The sequence below is a fragment of the Syngnathoides biaculeatus genome, chromosome 14 (assembly GCF_019802595.1).
Source record: "Syngnathoides biaculeatus isolate LvHL_M chromosome 14, ASM1980259v1, whole genome shotgun sequence".
NCBI classification, from domain to species: domain Eukaryota; kingdom Metazoa; phylum Chordata; class Actinopteri; order Syngnathiformes; family Syngnathidae; genus Syngnathoides; species Syngnathoides biaculeatus.
In genome coordinates this window covers 15,014,041-15,036,196 of record NC_084653.1, presented here as the reverse complement: position 1 = coordinate 15,036,196, position 22,156 = coordinate 15,014,041, and the positions used below count along the sequence as shown (strand labels likewise).

Below are 22,156 nucleotides of genomic sequence, written 5' to 3'. Positions count from 1 at the left end.
AGACAGACAACAGTGGCACTCACAATCTCACCTATGGGCAATTTAGAATGTCCAATTAATGTTGCATGGTCTTTGGGATGTGGGAGGAAATCAGAGTACCCGGAGAAAACCCACACAGGCACGGGGAGAACATGCAAACTCCGCACAGGCGGGGCCGGGATCAAACCCAGGACCTCGGAATTGTGAGGCCAACACTTTAACCAGTTGCCCCACTCTTCCGCAAGTACAAATAGCTTTTCCCTATAATATTACTTTTTAATCAAAAAATAAAGCAGACAACACAAATAGTAATTTATGCAAATTGTTTGTGAAGGAAGAGTTTATATTCCTAGAATGACGTCATATTTTCTTGGGAAATCTCCTGATTTGTGAAAATCTGAATCTTGGACCACATCTTGACAAAAGTAATTGTTATTTTTGGTAGATGAAATGATGAATGTTTTCTTGAATGAATTTTTTTTGTTTGTACATTTCCACCAAAACAAACAGATGTTGTAGCCGCCCAGCTTGCCTGTGTTAAATGGTGACATTTTAAAAAGACAACTGCAAAGCACAAATACAGTCATCATGACAGCGTTTGGATGTTTTCATGTTGGCAAAACACATATGGCATAGTTAAATTCTGATGACTTTCAAATTGGGCATTGTTGTTGTTGTAGTATTTTAGATCTTGATGTAGCCTAAAAATAGTATCTTTCACTTTAAAGAAGTTACAAACATTTTGGTGGGATGGTGGACGACTGGTTAGCACATCTGCCTCACGGTTCATCTGACCGCTGTTCAAATCACGGACCTGCCTGTGTGGAGTTTGCAATTTCTCCCCATGCCTGCGTGGGTTTCCTCCCGCATCCCAAAAACATCCGGCATTAATTGGACATTCCAAATTGCCCATAGGTGTGATTGTATGTGACCTGCAATTGGCTGGCAACCAGTTCAGGGTCTATGTCCAATATAGCTGGGATAGGCTCCAGCTCCCCCGTACCCCTTGTGAGGATAAGCAGTTTGGATAATGGCTGGTTTACTTTCTATGTCACACATAAGATGTGTCATCTCGGGTATTTTTTTTAACCCATTGTTGGGTTTTTTTGGGCCTCTTTATGGCCATTTTTCATGCTCTAGTTATGGTAAATACACGTATGCAGTACTTTATCAGTGTCCAAAGCAGTTTACAAGGCGTCCAAGGAGCGACTGCTTCCATGTTGCCCGGTGTGACAGTCTCAGCGCTCCCGGTGCTGAAAAGTCCCCTTTTGATTAACGCGCATGTGCGTATATTTTCTAAACTTCCGGCCAGTCTGAAACATCCCCATCCATGCTTCAACATGTGCCATTTGACAACTTGTCACAGAGTGCTTGTGTTCGCTATGGACGTCTCAGAAAGACGAACACAGCGAACGTACATATATGTGTGTATCTTTTTAATCAACTTTTATTTTGAGGTTAGGTTAGGGTTTGGTTATAATGTATGTTAGCTCCCTCTATGTAGAAGAAGGGGAACTATGAGACCGGGGGGATTTCCCAGTAAGCGTCTGCGCCGTACCCAGAGTTCCCCTTTTAGTAAACGCATGCGCATTAATCACAAGGAGACTTTTCAGCACGGGGGAGAGCTCAGACCCTCACACCGGCCCACTGTACACTGTACTGTGGGGTTCAGTGTTTTGCCCAAGGACACTTCTGCATGCAGACAATTGGAGCCAGGACTCAAACCAGCAACCCTTGGGTCACCGGACGACCCGCTCTACCTACTGAGCCGGCAGCCGCCACAGGGTAACGGAATGCATCCCGACAACTTCGCATCGACTGTTGTCGCTCACCGGTATCGTTTGTTGTCCACGGGCACGATGTCCATGGCGATGTAATACTGCTGGTGGGGGTCCAGGCCTGCGATCTTGACTCTCATCGCAGGAAACATCCTCCTGTTTAAAAAAAAAAAAAAAAAAAGGTGTGAGAAAATGATAACTGCTCAATCATCATTGGATGCTGACAAGCATGCGCTTATGCTTTTATCACAATTCTAAATTCTTTGCACTATTTTCCTTACATACACGGCGTTGTCATCATTCATTTTCTCACTTCCTTTGGCATTTTAGCTCAGAAACAATAAAACAGCCGACAGCTTTTTTTTTTTTTTTTTTAAATACAATCACTGCCCCCCCCCAAAAAAAGTAAAAAAACAAACTGCAACCAATTGTGGGTTTGCATTGTGTTCAGAGAAATAAAAGAAGAGTCCTTGGCTTGCCATTATTGCATTTCATAACTGCACTATCGCTCATGTGATTTTGACACACACAAAAAGTGGATTTGGCCATTAAAGTCGCACGCCATTTTGTTTTCTCACCGCACCAAGGATGAGCTATCGTTGGAAGTTTCGAATCTTTCTTTTTTTACAGCAGGAAGTTTTGAATGATGACGTCACGGCCTGGCCAGAACATCAAAAGACGTCACGTTGGCATTGCTATGTTGCAAAAAAAAGGGGGGGGGGTGTCCCCAAAATCAAAGAGCAGCACATGGTGGGAAAGGCAGTGACGTACGTGGAGGGGGTCAATGAATGCTGGAAGGACCTCAAGAGTTGGTCGGAAATGTTTATTGGTGACGTCATCGCATCTGGACGCCGACGCCATGCCGTTTTACGGCGGTCATTTCGGGATTAAAAAGAAAAGAAAAGTACTGATCTCTCCGTTCTTATCGTGACATTGATATACATTTAATTAGCTAAAGCCACACACAGGGTAAGGAAGGAAAGGTTGCACTTTCACGAGAGAGAAAATGGCAAAAATGATAAAAGGGGTGGCAAGAAAGTCTTGATGGTCGCTTTATTAGGGACCCCTATGTACAATGGACGCTCAAAATATTAGGAACAGTTCTCGGACTGAGACGGGACTACTTTTGAATATGAATATTTTCAAATGATTGAAATCGATAAAAAGTGAACGTTATTTTTATTTGTACAAGCAGACCTACATCTAGCTATCATTTTTTTTCCCATCAATGCATATTTACGATCTTGAAAAGGAGAGACAGGCGCGAAAATCTCATTTTATTCACTGGCTTGAAAGACGAAAAATTTCACACGCACCCGTTTGTCAATGTATGTAGTTTTTCCTTTTTCGTTGTGACTTTACAAATTAGAGAAAACAAATGTGCAGCAACAAATAATTTAAAACAAACACAATTTTTTAAAAGCTCATCGCAAAATGTAGTAGCTTTTCTTTTAAATCCACCAAAGGAAAATAGCTTATGAAGATAGAAAAAGTTAAAAGTTCATTTAACGAATATTTATTCATAAGTGCTTGTTAAAATAACCACCAAAAGTAAATAAAATACTTAATATGCATAGTTTATCTTTTTGGGTGGGGCAGCTTTGTCCAATAAAGAGAGGAAACTTAACTGAACAAAACGAATATTATTATATTAGAATAAAAAATATATACATTTATCATTTTTACGAGATAATTGGCAAGACGGTGGGCCACTGATCTGCGCATCTGGCTCACAGTTCTGAGAACCGGGTTTCAAATCCCGGCAGCCACCTGTGTGGAGTTTACATGCGCCTGCGTGGGTTTTCTGGGTCGGTAAATTAAAGACTATAAATTGTGAATGGTTGTTGCGATTGGCTGGCAAGCAGTTGAGGGTTGAAGATAGCGGGGATTGGCTCCAGCACACCCGCCACCCTCGTGAGGATGAGCGGGTCAGAAAATGGATGGGTGGATGGATGAATACAGTAAGTTATATTTAAAGAACTGGTTTCTTAAAATGAACAGTCCAGATGTTAGAATGAACATTTCACACAAAAAAAGAAAACATTCCTATTTAATATTTGTTTTGTAAAACAGGCGTACGGTTAACATCTATAGTAATTCAAATTACAAAATTCTGACTTGATAAAGCACTAAATTCGGAATTACAGAAAAGAAGTTAACATGACTGTAGTTATTAAAATTGCCTCTTCTTGTGAAAGGTGCTGCTTGGATGGGGGGTCGGTTTTGTTTCGTTTCGATGGCGAATGTACCTGCCGGCCTTGGTGATGATCATCTCGGTCCCGATGTCGTGGAATCGCTTCCACAGGTCGGCGCACTGCAGCTCCACGTGGATCTCCTCCATGGACGAGCAGTCCGAGGCCGAGGAGGCCTCGCAGGGGCCCGCCGCCACCACCGATGCGGCGGCCGGCAGCTCGCAACCCGGCGAGCCGAACGAGCACGACGTCCTCTCCGCCAGGTCCGAGCAGTCGGAGCCGGGACTCGCCTCTGAGTCTGCACGGCGAGGAGGGAACATGTTGGCCTTTTTTGTTTTTTGTTTTTTGTTTGGAGATTTATTGGAGGGGGGCGGAGAATGCGTGTGGAAATTGTTGGAGTCGCGCTGTGATGCGTGGAAACATCGGGAACACCAAACACTTTCCCATCATAAAAAAAGAAAAAAATCTGTTCCTTGCACGGATTCTTTTTTCAAGAACATCTAATAAGGATATTGTGGGTTTTAGTTGAGTACGTTAGGGTGCAAGATCAACTGAAGCTGACATTTTTCATATTAATGCAAATGTGGGAAAAACAAGATTCGAATTGGAACACAGTGCGTGTTTTGCATGCTTTTTATGTTTGTTTTATTACTTTATTTTGATTTTTATCAAGCTAGATAATGACAGTATTCTTATACCTCACTGAAAGAAATTTATGAGAATTTATTTATTGTGCTTTGGGGGGGATTTGGTCATAGAGGGTGAAAAATCTATAATTGTGGAGGCTGGATCCCGACAGAAATATACTTTACAAAAGTAAATTCTGCATTTTATGAACTGTAAGTATTCATCAAAATAAGTTACATTTACTAAATATAAACAACATTGAAGACATTGTCAAAAGTGTTACGCATTTTGGATGTACCATTGTATTTTTTACAATATTCATAACTAAACATGCGACTAAAATAAAATATTTACTGCCAAAATAAAATGCCAAATATGAATTCTGCGGGAGCAAATTGGGATTGATGACGTCAGCACGTTTGCCGATCACAGCAGAGTTTTGAAATCACGTGAGAGCTGAAATTATGTGAAGCCGAATTGCTTGACTTGGATATTCATGCGTGGCCTGCAGATGCCCGATTTGTTGACTTCCGATACATTTTTAGCCGGTGTGTGTGTGTGTGTGGGAGGGGGGTGTGCATACGCTGGGGGCAAAAAAAAATAATAATAATCGCAATTGTCGCAACTTTTTGACTATTTGGGAGCACTGGCTACAAAAAAAAAACAAAAGAAAATAGTATCATATGTATTGTATCAAGCCGTTAGAAATGGGTTTTTTTTTCAGCTAAACAAAGCATTTTATAGCCAGATGTTGCATTTTCTTGTGTGTGGGGGGGGGGGGGACATAATTACTACATAGTACTTCTTTCATTGTCTTCATTTTCGGTTTCATGGCAAATTATACTTTTTGTGAATAAATACCGAAAATTCTTCTTTGAGGCTTAATATATCATATTTGTTACTAAATTCGCATTTGTGGCCCACATGTGACGTCGTCGTGGCAAAATAAAGTCTTCAGTCGTGAGATTCACTTGGAAAACAAAATGGAGCGCTGTAATTAGAAAATATATAATATTGATTTGGCACCAAAACAGAACGTTTGTGGGGAAAACAAAAATGTTTTCGTGGTGCACTACAGCAATAACACAATTTACAAGTGTTTCAGATGGAAGCAGCAAACTTCATAATTGCCCCCCCCACCAACATCTTCAATCTGTTTATTGCCACTCCCATATGAAGTTTTCTTTTTAACTCCATGTTCCGTATTCAAGTTACGCAACAACGTTAACTCGTGATTGCAAACATTTTTCGATAGGCTGACAAAATTTGCATCAATTCATTTTTTTAACCTTCAAACAAAACAACGTTTATAAATACGTAGATTATACTGGACGACAATCCTCACAGGCATGTTCTTTATCCTCGCAAAGAATGACTATACAACTCCAGCTTTGTGAAGTCTGCGATTTTGTGTACGTAATACTGCCCCCTGTTGGTCAAGGGTTGCCCCCCCCAAAAAAAAAGCAGCAGCGCAATGAAATCATGACGCATGAATGGTTAGTTCAATATTTACCTTTCATTACATTATGTGTCTACAAAGTACAAAATACTATCAGCCGTCATTTGGATTTTGAAAAACATGTTACTGTACATGTTTGTGTGTGTGTGTGTGGGGGGGGGGGTGAATTCTTGGGGGACGCCGGAATAGATTAGCAGCATTTTCATTTATTTCAGTGTAGAAAGATCATTTGAGATACGAACGTGATCACAGAATAGCTACATTAAACCTTTATTTCAAGTCACTGTACAGTATACGTATTGCATTTCAATGGTAAAATTTGTCATTTGCTGAGGTTTACTTGAGTTTTACGCCCGATACAAAATACACCAAAATGAACTTGTCTGGGGAATAATAATAATAATTAAAAAAAAAACTTAATCAGAATTGTGTTGAAAAATGCAGTGCCATGTAAGTGTAGCTATGCTTAGTTCCGAAAATCTAACATTTGTGGGGCACATTTATTGCCGTTTGGTAACACAACGCGTGTGATGTTTTGTTTGTTTAACTACTTTTTTGTTGCTATTATTATTATTATTATTATTATTATTATGTATGGTGCTCAATTAAATCCTGATGAGATTCGCAACACACACACGCACTTAAACCGTTTTTTTTCCATGACACTTTGAAGAATGGGTTTATCGATTGTACATATGATTAAAGGTCATGTATGTACCACGTGATCTGGCTCCGGGTCATCGTGTACAACTTGAAGTCATATTTGAGTAAAAAAGGTCAAACGGAGAAAATATGACAGGAGCCCCTCAGAGGACGAAAAAGGCGGAGGCCAAACGGGGGCTGTCATCACACATACACCGGAGCTCATTAGAAGGGGGCCCCTAAATGGGGGTTGGGGGGGGGTGGCGATCACTCAAAATGGGTCCGCGCATTTCCTTGACTTCTTTTGTGGGAGTTCCTCGAAAAGTGACAAAATGCTTGTGTTGCCAAAAATGGTTTGGAGTGACCTTTTTTTTTTTTTTTTTTTAAACGCCGTCAATATCCAATATATATATATATATATATATATATATATATATATATATATATATATATATATATTATATATATATATATATATGGGGGGGCTAGTAATTGTATTTTGGAAAGTATAGCGCGCGTTTTTGGTCATTTCCTTCGACCGTGTTGAGAACAAGCCTGTAATTTGGTACCCAAAAAGTGTTTTTGTGGCAAAGCACTGCAGTGCACTTTCTCGGGAAACAATATTGTTATGTTGTCGAATGTGACGTACAGAATTCAACCAACTCATCTTTTGTACTCTCTGACAATATGAACTTTTTCTGCACGATGTAACATTTTGATGGCGAATTTGGTGATTATCTTATTTGTATCGCGATATTGCATTTTTGAGGAGAAACCAGGATTTGGTGGCATTATTGTGAAAGTGAAATATTTACTGACACAAAGAAGTTTATTATCATTACTTTGAATGTTCGTGTGGTGCCACAACGGAATTCATCAATATGTTTTTCTTTTTATGTCGGTTTATAATTACACTTACGTAAAAATGTTGACGATGAATTGACAGTTAAATATTTGGATGTGGGAACGCTAACAATACGACCACCATTAATATTTATAATGATAAATTACTGTATTTTTTTTACATATCACTTAAAGCAATACAAATCTTGTATAGTTAATGTATGGCTTGAAGAAAACAAATACAAATATTTTAAAACTGTGCATTTCTTTTAAAACTAATCCTTCATGTTCTCATTTATCTATGATTTTATTTTCTGAATATTATATTTTACCCTCAACTTTCATTCCCCTCCACATTCATAATATAAAAATGAAAATGTTTTTTTCAAAAACGCATTTACTTTTCTACATAAAATAAATTAATCCCAAATTGATGATGGAATTTATGTGACTAAAAGCCTACATTTGATTGGCGACCAGGTCTCACTGAAACGTATTTTAAAAAAGGATTCGAACTAATTATAGATTGTCCATATTACATAATAATGATGATGATGATGAGAAAGAGATTGTAAGTGATGCCAGTAAAGGTCCTGCAGGTCTTTTGTGGTTTTGGGCACCCGCGCAACTGTCCGACCTGCCGCCACACTAAACAAGACTTCGTGCGATGCATGACGCCTTCACGGATCAGTTTTTAAAAAATCCTCCGGTAAAAAAATACTGGATATAATAATAATAATAATAATAATGCATATATATATATATATATATATATATAACTAAAAGTATTTTCTGTTAAACCCAATTTTAAGCTAAACATCCTGACCGTTTGTTTCGTTGATGCTTAAATCGTCATTTCAAAACGAGCTTTGAAGAACAGACGTGTACTTCAACGTCGAGCTTCACTTAAAAAAACACACCAAAAACAAAAAAAAGCATTTGAATGTCCTTAATTGAACAAAACCATCGTGTGCAGGTGATTAAAATGTGTGAAACTAACATACCAATACATTTTCGAGAGGAAGGGGGGACAATTTTCTCAATTAATTGTTTCAATTATGTGTATACGACGTATATAATCAAATTAAGTGCTTTTTGTCTGAGCCAAACACATTTTTAAAATATAGATTAACTAATGTATAGTACATATTACGCAACGATAATTACATAACTCCATGGGTGGCGCCACTACAACATTTTATACCTTAATTTAAAAAATTATAAGCGTCTTGTGTAACACTTACTGTAATAATGTTACTTATATTGATATTATTATTAATGATTTTTTTGTGCTGACGACGTGATTTACGATAATTATTAATAATTTTTTCAAGTAAAACTTTTGTGTTGTTTGTGTGCGATTTCGAACGTGAATTTGAACGTGCGCGTTCCGTTCCGGTCCAAACGTTCCTCCGCTAAAATGGCCGATTAAATACCCGGGTGGTCTTTAAAAAAAAAAAAAAAAAAGAAAAACAAAACAAAAAAAGTTTGTGTCGTGAGCATGCGCACTGACCGGGATCCATGTGGAGGCAGTGCGCCGGGTCGTCGGCGTCCACCACGGCGGCCAAGTGGAGGTCGTCGTCGTCTTTTTGGGGGTCCCAACCTCCACCTCCACCGCCGCCGCCAGCTGCAGCCGCGGCGGCCGCAGCGGCGGCGGCGGCGGCGGCCGCCCGCAGCTTCCTCTTCTTGCCGGAGCCGATAAGGGCTTCCACGGAGAAGGCGTGGGCTCGCGAGCTGAGAGCGGCGGCCGAACGCCTCCTCTCACTCATGTCGGGAGCGGAGAGCGGCGCCCCGTCGGTCCGCGCCGACTTTCAAGTGGGAAAAGAGCCCGCAAAGGTAATCCAGCACTTAGAAGAAGGAGACGGACGAGGAGGAGGAGGAGGAGGAGGTGCGCTGTTCGGAGCTTCCCCGGGCCGCCATGGTCGTCACTGAGCTGGGGCGAGTCGCCTCTGATTGATCCCCACTTCTGGAGACCTGCTTTTCTCTTTTTTCAAACGAAGGGCGGGGCTATTTGAGTCGTCCAATCGGCAGCGACGACGGGCCGCCGGGCTAACTTTTTTTCCACCAATGGCGCGACAGGAGCCCCAAACGGACTTGCAGCCAAAATGGATGATTTCGCAACGGCTGTCAAATCAGACGCACACACACATACACTGCAAAATACAGAAAAAAACAAAAACAAACAAACAAACAAAAAAAAAAAAACAACAACTCAGTCAACGTGATGGACAAGTTTAAAATCTAAATAATTCTTACTATTTTTAACCTTATAAAAATTTCCATCAACTTTAGAAAGGAAAGCGCGAGATCGGAGGTCAAAGAGGACCCCAACGCGCAGGTGAGTCTAAAAAATAAATCCGTTAGACTTTACACGCATGACACAATTATTGTACTATATTTCGTTATGTATTCATTTGTAGCTCACCTGCGAATTTTCAGCGATGACGACTCGATCAGGGAAAACAATAGTTGTAAAATTGGATTACTCATTACGTAAATCTTAATACTGGTATTATTGTTGTTAATAAATTTATAAATACGATTTTGAGCATACCAGAATACAAATTCATACAAAAATAGCACTTTGTTAGAGAGACCAACACTAAAAATTTGAATTGACTCACGCGCACATGAGTGTATGTGAATATCTAAATCTAATATCTAATATCGAAATGTTAGGCAAACTGAATACTATCTGGCGACTTTCTTACATCACAATGCTCATTTTTTTTAACTTACAATTAATACCGCCCAAATCAACAATATACGTTGTCCCACGACGCCAATTATTTTAATAAATGGTTATTTTATTAATAAAGCAAATGATACATCTACTCCAACTCATAATACTCAACTCAATAAAAGCGGTAACAATGTCTTTGCGTTGATGGCTCTTGATGATGGTTGATGGCACGCAAAAATAAGTAGTAATTACATATTTTGGCACAAAACCTAATTTAAGGCTGTAGCAAAGTATTTTATGAGGGCCGTAAAATTCGTATATATTTGCAGTACTTACCGAGCGCGAACAAAAAATCTCTTTGCGTCTTTTGCGGGTCCGTGGAGATGGATCTGCAAAATACGAACAAAAAACGCGGGCTCGTTCCCCACCCCCCACACACATAAAAAGATTTTCCCATCATAGTTAATACTACATTGCAAAAGTTTCATAAGGTGTACACGAAGACGGCATATATTTTCCAAATAAAATGCACGTGGCTACTCATTATTCCATACTTTATTTTTATTGTATTATATCATCCTTGAAAAACTTTACACGGCGCTTCAACACTGGCAAGACGTACTGTAATTATGGCAAGTATTTTATTTTTCCAAATAAAAGACAATACATCAAAAGTGGGAATAATCTTGTTTGAATTGTGCCATCCCTCTATTTATAAAATGAAAATAAAATATAGGTATTTCTATGTGGTTGTTGCTTTTTTTTTTTTTTTTTTAGCTCTAACTTTCTGGTTTTCTTTCTAATTAACCGCACGAGTTTCCTTCGTTCGTTACCAAGGAAGACTTCAACCGCAGAACACAGTGCGCATGCGTGGAAGGTGCTGTGTTTAATAATCCATGAGCGGAACCTTTTTGACCCCGAGTGACCCTCAGACAACTAAAGGGTGCAGCAAAAAAAATAAAAGGGGAAAAAAAACTAGCCGCGCCTGAGTTAAGCACGCGAGCGCGCATGGACACACGCACAGACGGAGGCACGCATCATGTTTGCATCAAAAGTCAGCGATGTGATTTTGTGCAAAAGTAACGATTTTGATCATTAAAAATGAACAGGAAACGTCCGATTTTGACGATTAGTGACTACTCGTTAAACACTTTTTTCAAGAAATGCCTCGTGATTGTTTTGCCGTTTAAAGGCAGCGAGTTAATTGTTTAGTTTTATGGCAACTTGACGTTTTTATACGAGTGCATAAAACACATTTGAACATTTTGATTTAATTAAAGACCAAAATAAAAAGTCATTTTAATGTTGTTATATTTTACGGCTTATTTATATATATATTTTTAGGCTTTGGGCGCTAGGGGATTCGGGTTATATAGGATTGTGTATGAAGAGGATGAGAACTACAAAAGGGGGGAAAAAAAGGAAAGGTGCAAGAAAAAATAGTTTTTCAATTTGGGATGGGGGGGTCGGCTATACAGATACATCTAAACGTGTACTGTATAAAATTAAGGTTCGTATACAATTGAAAGCCTGAGGGCAATAATGGAGAAATCAATCATTTACATTATTTAAAAGGTATTATCTATAAGATTGCAAATACATTTAAAATGATTTGTAGTTATATTTTTAGTACTAAAACCTGTTTTAAACATAAATGTGGCTATCAGAAAATTACTTGGCAGGAAAGATACTGCTCACTTTAACTATTCAAAAGTTGTTTCTATTTTAATTAAAATGAATAAAAAAAAATTGCCCCTGATTTCTGTAGTTTTAATCATGACCAAAGACATCTTGGAAAAAGTATAAAAGGAAAAAAAATAGGTTAATTGTTTGAAGCCGAGACAGAGGACAAACATTCAGATATGCATTCATTTCTTGTAATCAAAATTATTCAAAACATGATCAATTAATTACAAATATCACGACGAAATTGTCTCAAAATAAGAGGTAGGAAGTGAGTCCATAAATTGTAACGTAAAAGGTCAACTTCAAGCATACCAATTTAGCAAATCTGACAGGTTGTGTACATTCTTTGGATTAAAAAAAGTTGTACATTTCAAAAAAGAAAATAATACTGAATGTTTAAAAAATATTTATTGGAATCATTATCCATTCCACCCAAATAACAGGCACACTTCCAATACAGGAACGATGACATCATGACAACAAAATGGACCAATCATTCATTCCAATTCTGCCTGTGAAGAGAATCTGACCCGTTGACTAACTTCATGGCGTGAAAAAGTCATTATGTTGTCATACCACAAAAAAATGTAAATGTCACGTTTAATTGTGATATATTGTTTTCAGTTACTAAAATGGAAAAATGTTTGAGTGGGAAGGGGGGAATTGACAAATCAGTTTTGTCAATTCCCAGTCCAAGTGTTTGAGATACACACACACACACACACACACACACACAACACACACACACACGCACACACGCACGCACGCACGCACGCACGCACGCACGCACGCACGCACACACACACGCACACACGCACACACGCACACACACACACACGCACACACACACGCACGCACACACACACACACACACACACACACAGGCACACACAAATAAATACACACGCTCCTTATGTACATATAAAGAAAGAGAGAGGAGCGAGAGCAAGAGTGAAGAGAAAAAAAAAGTTTCAGTTAAAAAAAAAAAAACAAATTGGGAGGTGGGAAATTAACTGGGATGTCATCTCAAAAATTGTCAGTGATACAGCGGCAGTCCCAAATCCCGCTGTCAACATAACCCAACTAATGTTTTGATTTCCTGTAGCGTGATGGTGGCCATCCGCCTGGCTTTTGTCCGCCCCTCGTCCAGCACGCCCTCCAGGTGGGGGCGCTCCGCCCTGAGCCGCAAAACCTCGTCTCGAATGGGCGCCAGCCTCTGGACAACAACATCGGCGACCAGATTCTTGTACGCCGCCGTGTCCAAACCTCGTGCTTGTGAGACCGCCTCGTCGACATCGATGGTGGCGGCGGCGGCGTGGATGGCAACCAGGTTGGACACTCCGGGCCTCGTTTCTGGGTGGTACGTCACCTCCGAGGTACAGTCGGTGACGGCGCGGCGGATTTTCAGAGTGATTTCGTCAGGGGTGTCTGTGATGTAAATGGTCGCCATGCTATGGGGGTCCGATTTCGACATCTTTGATGATGGGTCCCGGAGGGATTTGATCTTTCGGGTGGAGCCTGTGGAGGTAATCACGCGGCGAACGTCAGTAAAGGGAGTCAAAAACTGTCATGTGATCAGATGTAATTGTTAAAAGTGAAGGTGAGAGAATAGGTGGCAGACATAAGTAGGGGATAGGCTCCAGCTCTCCTGTGACCCTTGTGAGGATAAGCATCTTAGAAAATGGATGTATAGATAGTTCGGCCGGAACAAACAGCAAATAGCAGAAATCTGGGATTAATTGAGTCCCATTGCAATTTCATTGAAAAAAAATATATATATTTTGAACCCCGCAAAATTCTTGAATACATGGAAAAATGCAAAAAGGACGGTCTGCAAGAAACGTGTTTGTTCCCCGAAAAAAAAAAAAAATTGAACAAGGTTGAGGAAAAAGTAAATCTGCGAGTAGGCATATCTGCAAGTGCCCAAATGCAAATATGTGAGTGTCCCATTGTACATATTCACACCTCAAGTTGAAGGAAAACTCGGAAAGTGATAGGTCAGACAAACGAATAGGGTTGCACGAGCTGTGTTGAGTGCAACAGCAGAAACTCTTGGGGATGGGCTGGCAACAATCTTTTTTTTTTTGTGTGTGTGTAAAAGAATAATGTCCAAAACTGAAAACTTGTAAACTGGCAGGTTGGCGAACATTTTGGGGTGAAGGTGGAACGCAACAGAAAACCTCTGGAAAAGGCGAGCAAAAGGCAATCAGCCACGTATGTGAAATGTACATTTATCCCTCTCACTGATGGAAGTGTTGTAAATTGATAGGTGAGACAAATCTGGATTTACACTAACTCTGTTGCACAGTTACCTAAAACTCCTGATTTAGGATATTCGGAAAAACCTTTAGTAACCAAGCAAAACATACCCTTGGCTGTCGTGGTTATTTGAATGCACACCCTGACCCCTAATCCCCCCAAAAAAGACAGGATGGCAAATGGAGAGAGGACACAGTCAATGTTGCACGCCGCCAATCAATCAGATGTTCCGCCCCCCTCAGCAGTCAATTATCACCTTATTGGTGGGAAAAAGGCTTCCTTCATCAAATGCTGCTGACGCCATTTTGTACTTTTACGACACTTGGGAATAAACCGCATTGTGAGTGTGTGTCTATGTGTGTTTTCCATGTGTGTGTTTAATTGCAAGGCTTTTTAAGCAAGCATTTAAAAATAGTCCTATCTAATTATGATCAGAATTTCGAAATAGAAACTTATTGACTTAACTACAGATGGGTCTGGCATCTAATGAGTTCTTACTGAGCAAAGCGCGGGGTTCAGGGAAGACGTGGTCCCCGTAGCGCTTGTTGAAGATACGGGCCAAGTCCTGGGTCAGCTCCAGATGCTGGACCTGGTCCTCGCCGACAGGGATGTGCGTGGACCTGAGACCAATCCGGACATTGGAGAGCACATGAACAACTGTACACAATCGTATACAGAACATGTACTTTAGTAAATGTGGTTAAGCAGAAGAAAATACTCTCACTCCAATGTGTTTGTTTGGGATCATAAAAATTAATGCAAGGCTATAATTCACTTTATGGAAAGAAAAGGGGTTTCTATGTAATACTGAGATGGATTTAAAAAAAAAAAGAGACAGATCCTGGACCAAGTTCATTAAAAAACAAACAAAAAAAGTCATACCAAGAACATACCTTATAAAAAAAAAAAAAAAAAAAAATCCCAGGTCATAGTTAATAATAATATGATAACAAAAGATCATTTACTTTCCTTTGTAAAAACCATTATAACAACCAAAAAATAACAGCGATCACTTGGCATATTCCATATTTTGTTATTAAAAAATTGGCCATAAATTATGAAACAAAAAAAATGGAATAAAGAAAAAGTAGTAAATACTTCATTAGTGAGTTATGAAATCCATCACAGGGCTGGGATTTAAAAAAAAAACTTTTTCGCTCACGCATATTTGCCACCAACAGGACTGGAGTAGAACTGCAGATGAACATCTGGTACAATTGCTACAATGACAGGAGAATGTGCGAGATGTCACAATTCTCACTTGTAAAGGAGAATATCGGCAGCCTGGAGGACAGGATACGTGTACAGACCCACGCTGCCTTCGTTCTTCTGCTTGCTCTTCATCTGGATACACACCAAAAAAAAGATGGGCGAGATGCCCTTGGTGAGTGAAGAATGGAACATTTTCTGACTCCTGTTTTTTGGGGGGAATTTGGTCAGAAACAAAGTTTTTTTTTTTTTTTTTGCCCCCACCCCCACCCCAACCGCCTTTTTGGCTAAGGCGCTTCCTCAGGGCCCGATTGTCACTGCAGGTGGCCGGGAAATGACGGCTATTAAGAGGACAAATCTGGCAGGTGGAGAAAGCAATAAAACAGACGACGACAGAGAAACGGGACGGTAATTGGATATGTGGCGGGAGGGGGAAAAAAAAACGTGCAACTATTACTTAAGTCAATGTTAAGAGGTGTTGTCCACTTTAACAAATAAACCTCTCACTTCTGTGTTAACCCCCCCCCACCCCCAACAAACCTCTCTTTTAAAAATGGAGGTTCCATAAGCAGAAATCAGCAAACATGAACAGAAGTAACTTCTCCAGAGACACCTCAGCCATGTTGCGTCCAAGTTGTAAACAAAGCCAAATGTCACTGTCAACCTAGTTAGGACTTGGCATTGCTGAGAATCTCACGATTCAATGGTCAGGAAACCCCATTGACTTATTGCCACAGTCAACACGTTTGCTATATTTTGTGTCTGTCAACAAGTTAGTCAAATTGCTCCCTGTGTGGCTTCCATGCAGGGCTATTATATTATATTCTGCAGAACATTTGAAACTAATCCCCTACTTGAAAGAAATAAAATGAGAAGTGAGAGCTACAGTGAAGAAAATAAGTATTTGAACACCCTGCTATATTGCAAGTTCTCCCACTTAGAAATCATGGAGGGGTCTGAATTTTTTTTTTCGTAGGTGCATGTCCACTGTGAGAGAGATAATGTAAAGAAAAATCCAGAAATCACAATGTATGATTTTTTTTTACGATTTATTTGCATGACACAGCTGCAAATGAGTTTTTGAACACCTGTCTATCAGCTAGAATTCTGACCCTCAAAGACCTGTTAGTCTGCCTTTAAAAGTCCACCTCCACTTCATGGATTATCCTGAATCAGGTCGTTAGCTGCTTAAAGACACCTGTCTACCGTATACTATCAGTAAGACTCAAACTTGTAACATGGCCAAGACCAAAGAGCTATCCAAAGACTCCAGAGAAAAAATTGTACAACTCCACACGGCTGCAAAGAGCTGTGGAGAAATTGCCAAGCAGCTTGGTGAAAAAAGGTCCACTGTTGGAGCAATCATGAGAAAATGGAAGAAGCTAAACATGACGATCAATCTCAATCAGAGTGGAGCCCCATGCAAGATATCAACTCGTGGGGTCTCACTGATCCTGAGAAAGGTAAGAAATCAGCGCAGGATGACACGACAGGACTTGGTCAATGACCCGAAAAGACCCGGGACCACCGTTTCCAAGGTGACTGTTGGCAATACACTAAAACGTCATGGTTTGAAATCATGCGTGGCACGGAAGGTTCCCCTGCTTAAAGCAGCACGTGTCAACGCCAGTCTTAAGTTTGCCAATGACCATTTGGAGGAGGACCAGAGGAGTCATTGGAGAAAGGTTTGTGGTCAGAGGAGACCAAAATGGAACTTTTTGGTCATAATTCCACTAACCGTGTTTGGAGAAAGACGAATGATGAGTTCCATCCCAAGAACACCATCCCTACTGTGAAGCATGGGAGTTGTAGTATCATGCTTTGGGGGTGTTTTTTTTTGCACATGGGACAGGACGACTGCACTGTATTAAGGAGAGGATGACTGCGGCCATGTATTGTGAGATTTTGGGGAACAACGTCTTTCCCTCAGTCAGAGCATTGAAGATGGGTCATGGCTGGGTCTTTCAACATGACAATGACCCGAAGCAAACAGCCAGGAAAACCAAGGAGTAGCTCCCTCAGAAGTATATCAAGGTTCTGGCGTGGCCTAGCCAGTCTCCAGACCTAAACCCAAAAAAAAATCTTTGGAGGGAGCGGAAACTCTGTGTTTCTTAGCAACAGCCCAGAAACCTGTCTGATCTAGAGAAGATCTGTTTGAAGGAGTGGGCCAAAATCCCTCCTGCAGTGTGTGCAAACCTAGTGAACAACTGCAGGAAACATTTGACCTCTGTAATTGCAAACAAAGGATACTGTACCAAATATTAACATTGGTTTTCTCAGGTGTTCAAATACTTATTTGCAGCTGTATCACACAAATTGTTTAAAAAAAAAAAAAAAAAAATCATACATTCTGATTTCTGGATTTTTACTTTTAGATTATCTCTTTCACAATGAACATGTACCTCTGATGAAAATTTCAGACCCCTCGATGATTTCGCAGTGGGAGAACTTGCAATATAGCAGGGTGTTCAAATACTTATTTTCTACACAATACGTACAGGTGAGTCGCTCTGGAAGTCAAAACATCACATGCAAGTGCCAGTTTTTCTGTCCACTTAAACGATATCTAGACCAGGACGGTGACTTATGATGTATTTTCGTGTAGGTATCATTTATCGTCATGTGTCTTTTGTCCATTTCCTGTGTTCCGGATGTAACAGGAATCCAAAAGGAGAGCCTAACGATCAAATTTAAAAGTAGAAGTTGCTCGCTTCACACTGCTGCTTGCTTTAGTCACCATTTTGTCGTCGCGTGGTCAAGAGCAACTTCCGGCTGTACGATGTGAATCACACGTACACTGAATTGATATTAAACTGCAATGCATTGATGAATACACACTCCGAATAGATTGGGCCACAGTGTTTCAAGCTTGTCTGCGGCGTTTAGGCATGTGTATCCACATTACGGAAACCTAAAAATTAAATCCACCTGCAATTACACTACATTATTGATCAGTCTTAGTGCCAAGCAGCAAGTGTAAACCTGACTATAATGCGTGTGTGCTTGCATGCGTGTGGTTTCCATAGCTACCTTCCACTGTGGCAGGTGTCGAAGGCGTGGCATGCTGGTCAAGCATCCGAGGATCCAGGAGAGTTCGGCATGCTCAGGCACCTGGACAGTGGGGAAATGTCCAAATGTCTTTAAATGCACCATTAGGAAGTTAAAGTGCCATATGATCTTTTACATTAATGAAGTTTAGTGGAGAACCCCCCCATGGAGCCACTAAAGAAAACAAGATTGGAAGATTAAAGGTGACCCCTAGCACCTCATAGTGGTAGCAGAGGGTAGTGCATACAATTATATATATCTGATGACAAATACAATAACATATGAGGACATTTCAAGAGGTAGGCAGTGAGTCGATTAGTTTCAATGACAGATGTGAGTGCATGCGCATGCACGTGTATGCAAGTTTCGGGGAAATAGCCTCCCACTCCTGCAAATTAAAGTTTTATGGTTTGCTGGCTCCTTTGACATCCTCTCTCTGTGGCTGGGGGCAATGAATTGTGGGAGTGACGTCAATGTCAGATAACTGGGACTTAAATCAGAAATCTACAGAAGGGACAAACTCCAATTTCACACAGTTAAAAAAATAAATAAAAATTGTGGCGATAAAAAGTTGAATCTGAGATCATTTGTTAAGTATGGAATCTGATGGACAATTCCACATTAAAGGTGGTAACAATGAAAGACACAGTACTGGACGTATCGTTTGGGATGAGAAAAAAGGAACGGAGGGTCTCCTGTGTTCACATCTTGTTATGAGACTCTTTTTAATGTCAAAGAGAAAACTGCTGGAGCAATATGAATATTGTGGAGTACAATACTTGTGTACAAAGCTAAAGCAAAGACAGCCGTAAGCCTGATGTTGTTAGCATGAGTGTTTCTTTTCTTTTATAGGCTCAGGAGATGGAGAAAATGGACTGCTGTAGCAAAATGGAGACGCTAGTATCCACTGCAGTATCCAGATTCAAGTTATAGTAAAAGAGCAAGCTCATTATTGTCAATTCTAGCCATGTATCCACAACTGTTACAATGATTGGGCAATGATATCGAAGAGGAAACTGAAGGCAGCAAGAAACTGGAGTGCTGCCAAAAAGGAGAGACTTTGGCATAATATATTAAGCGAAAGTCATAGGTGTAAGAACAATGGTTTCCCGTGATTACTTCGAGGTAGACAGACGTATTTAATCACAGAAGAGACTTTGGCGACACAAGCAATGTGGGCAATTTGCACGTATCACACTAAGCAAAGATTCCGCCAGAAAGATTTCACAATAGCGACAATGGAGAACAACGCTCTCCTGTATTTACAGCTGGTAAGGAGGCAAATTTAATCCAGCAAGAAACTGAAGACTGCTGCAGCAAAGTGGATAATAATACAGCAGCATCCCGAGCTAAGACACAGCCACAGGCTAAGCTATCATTAGCACGTGTGTTTATAGTTGGTGGCATTTGGAGTCGTCTATCCTAAACAGTTACAACGAGGTGGAAACTTTATTCGAGAGGAGACTGAGGGCAAAACACAAAAAACAAAAATAAAAACGGAATGTGTAGCTACATCGTGTCTTTGTGGATCTAGAGAAAGCCTATGACAGACTACCAAAAGAGGAACTGTGATACTGCATGCACTGGGAAGGAGAGGAATTAAGATTAGCCGAAATAAAACAGAATATGTGTGTGTGAATAAGAGGGGACGAGAGGGAAGTGTGAGGCTACAGAGAGAAGAGATTGCAAGGGTGGACGACTTCAAACACTTGGGGGTCAACAATCCAGAGCAATGGCGAGTGTGGTAAGGAAGTGAAGAAACGGGCCCAAGCAGGTTGGAACAGCTGATGGAAGGTGTCTGGTGTTCTATGTGACAGAAGAGTGGGCAAAGGATGGATGAAGGGCAAAGTTTTTAAACAGTGGTGAGGCCGGCCATGATATACGGATTAGAGACGGTGGCACTGAAGAAACAACAGGAAGCAAAACTGGAGGTGGCAGAAATGGAGATGTTGAGGTTCTCACTCGGAGTGAGGAGGTTGGATAGGATTAGAAATGAGCTCATTAGAGGGACAGCCAAAGTTGGATGTTTTGGCGACAACGTTCGAGAGTGCAGACTTCGATGGTTTGGACATGTCCAGAGGCGAGAGAGTGAGTATATTGGTAGAAGGGTGCTGAGGATGGAGCTGCCAGCCAAAAGAGCGAGAGGAAGACCAAAGAAAAGGTTGATGGATGTTGTGAGGGAGGACATGAGGGCAGTGGGTGTTAAAGAAGAAGATGCACGAGATAGGCTTAGATGGAAAAAGATAACGCGCTGTGGTGACCCCAAATGGGACAAGCCAAAAGAAAAAGAAGAAGTTTTTAATTTCGAGCTGTCTATTCTTAAAACCAAAAACACAAGCTTACAGATCTAAGCCCAAAGAACTACATTATCCAGCGTTAAGTTGTGTATTTATCGCAGTCTCTGTAATATCTTCAAATGTTAGTGGCGTGGCAACTTCATCCAAAAAGGAACCCGAGGAGTACTGGGCAAAAGCACAGCCAGAGCGTAAAATAACATTAATGAGTCTGTGCTTGTATTTGTCATTTCTAGCTGCAAATAAGAAGAAACTTGAATCTCAGAGAAGACAAAGGGTGACAAAAGCTGCAGTGAAGTGGAGACGAAGGAGTATCAAACTAGTTCTGTCATACTCTTAGCAGGCTCCAAAGCTAAGATGAGTATTACAATTGTTATGTCCTTCCTCCTCAACATAAGGCTGTCGGTCATAATAATAATTTGATCAGAGAGGAGACTATGGGCAGAAACAAAGCAGCTGAAACTAATACTGCAAAGTTAGTGTGTAAAAATCGTTAGTGGTCACAAATTGTACCCTGCTGAGCATCCAAGAGGCCCAAAGCAGCTGTTCGGATTTCCCACATTGTCGTCGCCGTAACGCTGACAATTGTAATTTGCCCAAGTGCTGAAAATGGTCAAAATGCCCTCTTATTTACCTTTTTTTTCCGAGATTATTTGATGCTGCTTCTCGGTGGTTTATGTTTGTGTGTCTTTCAATCCCGCCGTATCAAAGAGCCTCTGTGCGTGTACGTCCATGTGCATGTGAAAGATAAGAATCAAGAGAGCGCACTGAGGCGCCGGAGTGCGATGACAGATAAACACGAAGGCGGTTGATGGGGAAAAAGTAAACAAAGAAAGAAAAGAAGACATGGATGAATTAGTTTTAAACCTGGGTTACATCTTTAAACAAGGGTTTGTGTTTGAGGTGACCGTTTCAAGCATCGGGTTAGAGTTTCAAGTAAAGCCTCGGGTTAGCATTTCCAATTCGAATTTCCAATTCTACATCTGGGTTTCAAATTAAGGTTTGAAGCCTAGGTTACGGTTTCAAACCTGGTTTAGGGTTTTAAATAGATGCTACGGTTTCAAGTTTAGGTTTGCCTGTTGTTTGTGCCTATGTAAAGGGCTGCATGATATTTGGGGGAAAAAAATGACTGCAATTTTTTTTTTTTTTTTTTAACAACCCTGCAATATATCTCTCATTGGAGCCAATCACACCAGAGCGTAAAGCCGTTGGGATGAGAATCAGCACCTCCAAATTTGAGCTTCTCTGGGTTGAGGAAGAGCTCCTGCCTGAAGTGGATGAATTCATGTACCTCAACACCTTGTTCACAAGTGAGGGAAGAATGTAGCGCTAGATCAGCAGGTGCATCGGTTCAACGTCTGTAGTGACGTGGACTCTGTATCAGTCTGTTGTGGTGAAGAAGAAAATGAGCTGAAAGGCAAAGCTCTTCATTTGCGGGTCGATCCATGTTCCTATCC

At 40.6% G+C, this 22,156-nt stretch overlaps 2 protein-coding genes across 2 annotated transcripts in view; both read right to left on the bottom strand.

The window, feature by feature from the left end:
* The window catches only part of tbx15 (T-box transcription factor 15), a 29,434-nt gene extending 19,920 nt beyond the window's left edge, over positions 1-9,514 (bottom strand). Inside the window, exons 1-3 of the mRNA XM_061842414.1 lie at positions 9,034-9,514; positions 4,007-4,247; positions 1,812-1,913 (exon numbers count right to left, since the gene is read on the bottom strand). Coding sequence (XP_061698398.1) covers positions 1,812-1,913; positions 4,007-4,247; positions 9,034-9,289 — 599 coding nt within the window. The 5' untranslated portion in view covers positions 9,290-9,514. The remainder of the gene's footprint in view (positions 1-1,811; positions 1,914-4,006; positions 4,248-9,033) is intronic.
* A 3,184-nt stretch (positions 9,515-12,698) lies between these two features.
* The window catches only part of wars2 (tryptophanyl tRNA synthetase 2, mitochondrial), a 35,085-nt gene continuing 25,627 nt past the window's right edge, over positions 12,699-22,156 (bottom strand). The window contains exons 3-6 of the mRNA XM_061841514.1: positions 18,388-18,468; positions 15,410-15,492; positions 14,647-14,768; positions 12,699-13,407 (exon numbers count right to left, since the gene is read on the bottom strand). Coding sequence (XP_061697498.1) covers positions 12,959-13,407; positions 14,647-14,768; positions 15,410-15,492; positions 18,388-18,468 — 735 coding nt within the window. The 3' untranslated portion in view covers positions 12,699-12,958. The remainder of the gene's footprint in view (positions 13,408-14,646; positions 14,769-15,409; positions 15,493-18,387; positions 18,469-22,156) is intronic.